Source organism: Penaeus chinensis, chromosome 4, assembly GCF_019202785.1.
Source record: "Penaeus chinensis breed Huanghai No. 1 chromosome 4, ASM1920278v2, whole genome shotgun sequence".
NCBI classification, from domain to species: domain Eukaryota; kingdom Metazoa; phylum Arthropoda; class Malacostraca; order Decapoda; family Penaeidae; genus Penaeus; species Penaeus chinensis.
In genome coordinates, this window is record NC_061822.1 from 37,994,948 (window position 1) to 38,004,947 (window position 10,000).

The following is a 10,000-nucleotide window of genomic DNA, read 5'->3' on the forward strand; positions in this document are numbered from 1 at the left end:
AGCTCCACAGGGACCTAGTCAGGCGGCATAAGTTTACAATGCTAATCACTTAATCACATTTGGAATTATGATAGTCATTGGTTGAGGACTCGAAGCTTTAGTTCGGTGTTATATTTAAGCCTGATTATTTTGTTTTGTGATTGTGTGTGACAACAGTAATATGTTAACCCTGTGACCATTAACACTTGCCTTTGCCACCACAACAACAATTATTCTTATAACATTACAAATATCGCCAGTGACCCTGATAACGACAATACTGACAGAGAGAGAGAGAGAGAGAGAGAGAGAGAGAGAGAGAGAGAGAGAGAGAGAGAGAGAGAGAGAGAATATTGAGAGTTAGAGAGAGAATACTGAGAGAAAGATAGTACTGAAAGAGAGAGAGAGAATACTGAGAAAGAGAAAGAGAGAGAGAGAGAGAGAGAGAGAGAGAGAGAGAGAGAGAGAGAGAGAGAGAGAGAGAGAGAGAGAGAGAGAGAGAGAGAGAGAGAGAGAGAGAGAGAGAGAAAGAGAGAGAGAGAAAGTGGCAATAACGATGCTGTGAATACGAAAGCAACCGCAAGCGCGCCAGGCCCCGGGTAGGCATGTCCCCAAACCCACATGCACGATAGTTTGCGCTCCTTACGTGGTCACATTCGCCAGCTGTTTCGGGGAAAAGTGTTAAATCACTCCTAAAGACAATAGTCGCCCCAAGCTACTTTACATTTTTTTCTATTTATTATTTCTTCATTTACTGATCTATATATATTGGTAATATAAACCACATGGGATCCTCGTGTTAAGCGCTCGGCTGGGGAGACTATTTACGGCGACCCACAGTTGTACGGAATCGATGACAGGTCGATGTGAGCCATGGGTGTCTTTTCGCCATGCTGACCAGGCCTCGGTGGCGCAGGCTGGCTCGGCTCCCGGATAGACACAGGTCACGTGATGTGTGCTTATTCAGCCATCTCCTTATCCCCCTTTCTCCCCTCTTCCTCCACCCCCCCCCTCCCCCGACTCCTTTGCTCATTTTCTATCCGCGTTTACCACACGCACACAATAGCACACTGCCCTGGTGAGTTCTCTCCCCACACCGGTTGCTACAACATTGTATGGTTTGTCCCCTTTTCCGTAGGGCTTCATGGCTGCGCTCGTGGCACCTGTTACGGCCAGTGAGTGCGCTTCGTTCCTGTTTTCATTCTTTTCTCTACTCTGTTGGGTCCGTTTTCTCCGTCTACATTCAAAGTGTGTTTCTGTCTTCGCTGGAATTCTCTTTCTCTCTGTCTGCCTTTGCGTGCGCGTGTGTGTCTGCGTGTATGTGCCTCTGTCTCTCTCTCTCTCTCTCTCTCCATTTCTCATCGCATCCCCTTCTCTCTCTTCTTCACAACCTTCTTAAATTTCACCCACACACACCTCTTTTATTGCAACTTTATGTCTCAAAGCGCCTTTTATTCTCTCTATTCATCACCCATCCCTTCCCAAACTCCGCCTCGCCTTTTCCCCTCTCTTCCCCTTCCGCTTATCGACAAACCGTTCTTCCTCCCTGCTTCTATCGCCCTCTTCACCCGCTCGCGCCCATTACCAAACACCTCATCAGTTCCCGGAGTCATTAGCCCGGTCTTTATCACTCCGGCGTGACACCTGGAAGCGCCTGGAGGAGGAGGAGACGAAGGAGGAAGGGGAAGACGGAGGAGGAAGGGGAAGACGGAGGAGGAAGGGGAAGACGGAGGAGGAAGGGGAAGACGAGGAGGAGGAGGAGGAGGAGGAGGAAGGGAAGACGAGGAGGAGGAGGAGGAGGGAGGGGAAGACGGAGGAGGAAGGGGAAGACGGAGGAGGAAGGGGAAGACGGAGGAGGAAGGGGAAGACGGAGGAGGAAGGGGAAGACGAGGAGGAGGAGGAGGAGGAGGAGGAGGAAGGGGAAGACGAGGAGGAGGAGGAGGAGGAGGAGGAAGGGGAAGACGAGGAGGAGGAGGAGGAGGAGGAGGGGGAAGACGAGGAGGAGGAGACGGAGGAGGAAGGGGAAGACGGAGGAGGAAGGGGAAGACGGAGGAGGAAGGGGAAGACGAGGAGGAGGAGGAGGAGGAGGAGGAGGAAGGGAAGACGAGGAGGAGGAGGAGGAGAAAGGGGAAGACGAGGAGGAGGAGACGGAGGAGGAAGGGGAAGACGGAGGAGGAAGGGGAAGACGGAGGAGGAAGGGGAAGACGGAGGAGGAAGGGGAAGACGGAGGAGGAAGGGGAAGACGAGGAGAAGGAGGAGGAGGAGGAGGAAGGGAAGACAAGGAGGAGGAGGAGGAGGAGGAGGAGGAGGAGGAGGAAGGGGAAGACGAGGAGGAGGAGGAGGAGGAGACGGAGGAGGAAGGGAAAGACGAGGGGGAGGAGGAGGAGGGGGAAGACGAGGGGGAGGAAGAGGAGGAGGAGGAGGAGGAAGGGGAAGACGGAGGAGGAGGGGGAAGACGAGGAGGAAGAGGAGGAGAGGGAAGACGAGGAGGAGGAGGAGGAGGAGGAGGAGGAAGGGGAAGACGGAGGAGGAGGGGGAAGACGAGGAGGAAGAGGAGGAGAGGGAAGACGAGGAGGAGGAGGAGGAGGAGGAGGAGGAAGGGGAAGACGGAGGAGGAGGGGGAAACGAGTAGGAGGAGGAGGGGGGAAGACGAGGAGGAGGAGGAGGAGGAGGTGGGGGAAGACGGAGGAGGAAGGGAAAGACGAGGAGGAAGAGGAGGTATGGGAAGACGAGGAGGAGGAGGAGGAGGAGGGGGAGGAGGGGGAGGAGGAGGAGGAGGAGGAGGAGGAGGAAGGGGAAGACGGAGGAGGAGGGGGAAGACGAGTAGGAGGAGGAGGGTTGGAAGACGAGGAGGAGGAGGAGGAGGAGGAGGAGGAGGAGGAGGAGGAGGGGGAAGACGGAGGAGGAGGGGGAAGACGAGGAGGAAGAGGAGGAGAGGGAAGACGAGGAGGAGGAGGAGGAGGAGGAGGAGGAAGGGGAAGACGGAAGAGGAGGGGGAAACGAGTAGGAGGAGGAGGGGGGAAGACGAGGAGGAGGAGGAGGAGGAGGAGGTGGGGGAAGACGGAGGAGGAAGGGAAAGACGAGGAGGAAGAGGAGGTATGGGAAGACGAGGAGGAGGAGGAGGAGGAGGAGGAGGAGGGGGAGGAGGGGGAGGAGGGGGGGGGGAGGCGGAGGAGGAGGAGGAGGAAGGGGAAGACGGGGGGGGAGGGGGAAGACGAGTAGGAGGAGGAGGGTTGGAAGACAAGGAGGAGGAGGAGGGGGAAGACGAGGAGGAGGAGGAGGAGGAGGAGGAGGAGGAGGAGGAGGAGGGGGAAGACGGAGGAGGAGGGGGAAGACGGAGGAGGAGGGGGAAGACGAGGAGGAGGAGGAGTAGGAGGAATGGGAAGACGGAGGAGGAGGGGGAAGACGACGACGAGGAGGAGGAGGAGGAGGAGGAGGAGGAGGAGGAGGAGGAGGAGGAGGAAGGGGAAGACGGAGGAGGAGGGGGAAGACGAGAAGGAGGAGGAGGAGGAGGAGGAGGAGGAGGAGGAGGAGGAAGGGGAAGACGGAGGAGGAGGGGGAAGACGAGAAGGAGGAGGAGGAGGAGGAGGAGGAGGAGAAGGAGGAAAAAGTGAGGGTAAGTGGGAGCGAGGAAGGGTGGGAGGGATAGATGGAAGGGGCGAAGAAGGGAGGAGAGGATGGAGAGAGGAGAAGAAGGGAAGGAGGAAGGAAATGGAGAGGAGAGACAGAAGGGAAAAAGGAAAGAAAAGAGGGGGGGAGAGAGGGAAGAAGAAGAGAACGAGAGAGGTCAGAGTCGCGGCCTGGGGGCGTGTGTGACTTGGAAGGATCCTAGTGCCAGGGCCGGTCCGTCCCCCGTGGCGCGCTCTTATCACTCATTTGCAAGCCCGAATGTGTGCTGAGGTTCGGACCGCAGCCTACATTGCCTTACTTTCTCTCTTGCTTTTCTCTCGGCTCTGTTTCCCTTTCTGCTTCTGTCTATCTCTCGCTCACTCTCGCTCACTCTCACTCACCGACTCACTGACTCACTCACTCACTCACTCACACACTCACACACTCACTCACTCACTCTCTCTCTCTGTATGTCTCTCCATTCTTAATTTGCATTTCTGCTTCTGTCTGTCTGTGTGTCTATCTCTCACTCACAATCACTCACTCACTTACTCACTTATTCACACACTCACTCACTCTCTCTCTCTATTTCTCCATTTACTTAAGCATCTGCTTCAGTTCTTTAATCTATCATCTTTCCTTATACTTGAATAAAGGTACCTCCACGTGAGGGAGGGAGGGAGGGAGGAAGGGGAGAGGAGAGAGAAGGAGAGAGAGAGGGAGGGAGAAGGAGAGAGAAGGAGAGAGAAGGAGAGAGAAGGAGAGAGAAGGAGAGAGAAGGGGAGAGAGAAAGAGAGAGAAGGGGAGAGAGAAGGAGAGAGAGAGAGAGAGAGAGAGAGAGAGAGAGAGAGAGAGAGAGAGAGAGAGAGAGAGAGAGAGAGAGAGAGAGAGAGACAGAGAGAGAGAGACAGAGAGAGAGAGAGACAGTGAGAGAGAGAGACAGTGAGAGAGAGAGAGAGACAGTGAGAGAGAGAGACAGTGAGAGAGATGAGAGCGGAGAGAGAGTGAGAGAGAGAGAGAGAGAGAGAGAGAGAGAGAGAGAGAGAGAGAGTGGAGAGAGGAGAGGAGTGAGAGAGAGCGAGTGAGAGAGAGAGCGTGAGCGAGTGGGATATGTGGGGAGAGAGAATGACGGAGAGAGAGAGGGAGAGAGAGAGGAAAAAAGAGGGAGAGGATGAGAGAGAGGAAGAGAGAGAGGGAGGAGAGAGGAGAAAGAGACGTGGAGAGAGAGAGTGAGAGAGAGAGAGAGAGAGAGAGGAGTGAGAGAGAAGAGAGATGGAGAGAGTGAGAGAGAGAGAGAGGAGTGAGGGCGATGAGAAGAGGGAAGGGCGACGGGAGGGATGGGAGAGAGAGAGAGAGGAGAGAGGAGAGAAGAGAGAGAAGATGAGAGAGAGAGAGAGAGATGAGAGAGAGACCCAGAGAGGAGAGAGAGAGAGAGAGAGCAGAGAGAGAGAGAGAGAGAGAGAGAAAAGTGGGGATGGAGGGGATGGAGGGGGGATGGAGAGAGAGAGAGAGGGGGAGTGGGGAGGGGAGGGAGAGAGAGAGACTGCAAATATGGGAACAAAACCGATGGAGTGTTTACGAGACCGCGGCAGTTTCCAGCAAACACAGCCTGCATTTGACTAAGGGTTATCTTCATGACGCTGCTCCAGAACATCAACAACGACAATAGAGAGACGGAGTTTTGCAACATCGATTAGAGTACATGAGTGCCCTCTTGAACTGTTTTATCACGGGATCTTGCAATTTAATAAGGAAGGAAATTGTACCCTCCATTTCTCTCTCTCTCTCTCTCTCTCTCTCTCTCTCTCTCTCTCTCTCTCTCTCTCTCTCTCTCTCTCTCTCTCTCTCTCTCTCTTTCTTTCTCTCTCTTTCTCTCTCTCTCTGCATATATATATATACATACATACATACATATATATATATATATATATATGCACAAATACTTGCATATTTACTTACATGTGTGTGTGTGTGTCTGTGTGTATATATGCAATGTATGCATGTACGTAATGTAGCTCCACTCGCTCGCCCCAAATATGTTACGAGTTTAAGGCCCCTCAATAAATCTGAAGATATCGACATATCAGTCTTCCCCGACGCCACGCCGACATTACCCCCCCCCCCCTTCTCCCTATCTCGTTCTCCTACCCCCCACCCCCCTTACTTCATGCAAGCAAGCAGTGGCGATAAGGTCGGGCCGCCTCGTCGATAAGTTCACCCGAACCTTCCCTTCGCTTCACTCCTGCTCAATTCCTGTTCGGTTCCTACGACCTTATTTTGTTTTCTCGGACACGGGAATCCTTGCACCGCAACACTTCTACGTCCTTTTTTCCCCAGCGAAGGAAAAATGGTGGAATTAATTTCTGGCGATTGAATGGCATTGCGCTGACAAATATTTGCAGTGAGATGATCTTACGACGATAAATTAAGCGGGGCAGGAAGGGGATGGGGGGAGGGGGGATGTTGGGGTTAAGAGGGTGCCTTCTACATTTCAGGACATGGATACTGAGGTGTTGATATCATGGGACCACAAGCTTCCTCTCCTTCAGCTCTTCGGGGATCAAGATGAACGCTAGGACCAAGGGGGATTTCAAACCGTTGGCTCATCTTTCCACGAGCCTATTTTGTTTATATTATTTTATCTGCCATTTTATCAATAAGGAAGAGTATTAGTCATTTGCTATATGTATTATGTCGTGTCATTTATGAACACTGCACTGAGTATTCATCAATAAGATTCCTACATAATAAAAATAACTAAAAAACAAAGAATGAGAAAATTGCCGAGACAATTGCCAATACAATTAATCACAATAACAATAGAAACTTTCACGTTATGATGAATATGAAAACCCAACTAATTGGCAATTTCCGCCAGAAAGTAGACCAGGTGCATGAATACTACAACGAGTGAGATAATGATACTCGTAGACAATTAGTAAGAAACAAACAGGTATAGTAATTAACCTCGTGGCGTCTCGCTTTTCCCGCCAACACGCACTGGACACGTTTATGGCGAAAGTAAAACCGACTTAAAAACCACGAGAGGAATTCGTTCTCCGCGACTTGAATGTTCTCGGTGAAAGATCAAAATTTATTGGTGCAATTACTATTACCAAAGTCTGGTTTCTAGTTAGCAGGAACTCTTTAAAGGTTTATCAAATCATAATAGAGATTGGCGCCATCTGTTGTGCATGCGTTCGAATGTGCTTGGAAATATTGACATTACTATTTAAATAATTATAGTAATTTCTTTGGTATAATCATTTCTTTTTCATAAAAAAATCCGTATTTTTAATAACCTTACAAACTTCCGAAAGTGCGAAAGAAAAATAAATAAAATCTAGGGTCACGTCTAATCATCGATTTTATATGACCACGTTTCATTTCTCAATAACCACGATTCGGACAGATTGCATTCGTTAACTCGTGTGTGTGTGTGTGTGTGTGTGTGTGTGTGTGTGTGTGTGTGTGTGTGTGTGTGTGTGTGTGTGTGTGTGTGTGTGTGTGTGTGTGTTTATATATATATACATATATATATATGTATATATATACTTCAAGAAGAGAAAAAATATATCATAGCAAAATTTGTAAAGTGAGCAACAACAACAAACCACAAGGAAGAAATTAGCGCGACGGGAACATTTGAATGCCCGTAACAAAGGCAGTATTAACTCAAAACGAGCTTCTAAAACGGATTCTCGTAAATCTAATCGGTAGAACATATCCGCTTTCCAAATATTTATAAATTAGAAGACACTGATAGTCTGTCGGTATGTAATGTATGTGTCAAACGTAACACACGGAGACAGTAGCAGAGTTCAACTTGAAGAAAAAGCCCACTTAATATTGCATATTAATAGACTGGTAGATTTATTAAAGCCTCTTCATAAGTATCCATATTCGGACTCCGGTACTCACGTGAAGTGCCTGGTGTCGGGAACATCGCGGTTGGAGGCCAGCTTGTCGCTCTCGGCCTGGTTAAACTTGTTTCTGGTGTAGGCGTCCGCGCCGGGAGCCAGCGTGGCGGCGGCGATGTAGGCCTCCTCATCAAGGAACATCGACGGACGTAGGCCTACGCTGGAGCTGCCTCCGCCTGCGGCCCCCGCCCCCGCCGCCGCCTTGGAGAAGGCCTGCCCTTGCTGCGCGGTCACGGCGGAGTCCTTCAAGCGCAGCGCCAGGTTCTCCGAGCCCTAGGGGAAAGAAGGAAACAAGTGTGTAAAGATGAATACATTCTGCATAAAAACCTGCGCTGGATTTCACTCGGTATAGAATTTCAGACCAGCCCCAGCGACCCAGCGACCCTCTCCGACCCGCCCCTCTGGACGCGGCTTCCGGAGGTGACCCGAACCACGGCACGCGACAAGATGCCATCTGCGTTTGGTAACAAGCTGTGCGCCGAGGAAACGACCTCTTCTGAGTGCAGCTGTGACGTGGTCAGGTCATGTCATCAAAATAAATTTACAAACTGTCCCTCGTAATTCTCGTACATCAGCTGTCTTGCGAACAACGACGCACCTCGAAAACTGGTTCGAAAATTGATATAGGAAAAATATATACACACAATGCCTTCGTTTCGCCGTTGTTGAATCGTTTCGTCCCGACAAAAATCACCTATATTTTCGTCGCTATATTCGTTCCTGAATTTTTCAACCGACGTGCCTTTACTGAAGACAATATCAGCTGGACAAAGAACACTCGTAACTTCTAGAGTTCACGGGCGATAAATTTTCATTTCAACAGTATAAAAACTTTCCTCACATATTTCTAATGACGAACTCTTTCTTGTCGATTTATTAAACTCTACAACCTTTAAACGAGAAACTTATACAACTGCATGGTCTTGGCCATGCGAATTTCTGCGTACAACATATAAAGTTCCTTTGTCGCTGATAATGTCTCATGTACGTATTGTTCTTTCAATATTGTCATTGGTATGTACAATAGCGTGGCTACAGAATGGGTGAGGGTAAGTTCTAATCAATAATACTACTTTTCAAACATAATTAAAACAAATAGGATAAGCTTTCTGATATTATTTCAATTTGTAGTTAGAATAATGTATTAAACTGGGTATGCTTTTTCTTACGGATGTTCGGCTGCAATTATCGACAAACATTCTAGTATCCTATTCTGTTCTTTCTTTTCTCACTTTTCTCTCCCCATACCAGGTCTGCTACTTGAGGGTCGTGTGCAGGATTTCTAGAATGGTGGAAGCGGGGGAGAAGAAAAATCAGCCTTATCTTAAAATTTCTGCAAGTACAAAAGGTAAGAAGAACTGAACGAGCGTTAACGGCACCAGCTGCTGATACCCATTACCTTTAATTATCTGCAAACATTTTAAACTCTTCCCAAATGGAAGTTAACTGCCTAAGTGCACGTTTCAGTCCCTTTCGTTCTCTCGTTCCATCTCTTCTTAGGCTCGTTTCAGACACATCGATCTTTTGCGGCGGATGTACTGTCCACGGTGAACGCCGTTAAGCACATTAATTACTACAGGTTTCTTTCGAGCTCAGATTTTTTTACCGGCCGTAACGGTTATATTTGGAAACACGGCATCGTGTCGTCCACGGCGGATGGTGAAAAATCGATGCGTCTGAAACAGGTCACAGCCCTATCCACTTTTCACGAAGTGTTCGGCTAAAAGCGCTGCCTCGTGGAGAAGGAATCGTGACCACGGCGGTCGTGAAAGGCGTTTTGCCATTCTCGGTGCGAGTTTACACATCCGTAAACAACGTCGACATCTCATCTAACCCAACGCTGCTATGAATTAGCCATGACATACTCTCATATATCGCGGTTCTCTCGGCAGAGTTCCAGAGCATAAAACCTTTCAAATATTCATTATTCACCTAGTAGCAAAATGTAACAATTTTTCATATCAAGTCAAGAAACACTTATCAGCTGTGAATATATACCAATATTGTTTATTGCCCATACGATAACGAAATTTTTGACAGCGCTTTCTACACGTTGATAAATTTTACAGGGGACAGTTCAACTCTACTACCATTGACATATCCTAAAACCTTAAAACAAAGGTACCAAAATCAATCTACTTGCAAACATACTGGCAACAATGCAATTTATGCGTTGCGTTAGCATATTCTATGAAACAGTTTGTAATAACAGCTCAGCAATCAGTGATAGGTAACTTGTTGACCAACCCATGATCATTGTACTAATAATCAATACTCATAATTCACTCTGAAAAAACAAATCAGCTCATAAATATCCGCGTTGTCACCAGTGTTTAAATATACATAAGCGTTCCAAACAAACCGGCCACACGAAGCTTCCACACACCCAGGGCCGTGAATGGGCGCATTATAGCCACAACCATAAAACCAGTCCTGTCTCATTCACGGCCTCTCGGAACTCCTCGAGCGAACAAACATTACAGGGACGGCGC

At 49.0% G+C, this 10,000-nt stretch overlaps 1 protein-coding gene across 1 annotated transcript in view; it reads right to left on the reverse strand.

Annotated features, from left to right (window-relative positions):
* Positions 1–10,000, reverse strand: part of LOC125024947 (polypeptide N-acetylgalactosaminyltransferase 2-like) — a 111,418-nt gene that overhangs the window by 53,372 nt on the left and 48,046 nt on the right. Inside the window, exon 4 of the mRNA XM_047612744.1 lies at positions 7,510–7,781. Within this exon, the coding sequence (XP_047468700.1) occupies positions 7,510–7,781 (272 nt within the window). The remainder of the gene's footprint in view (positions 1–7,509; positions 7,782–10,000) is intronic.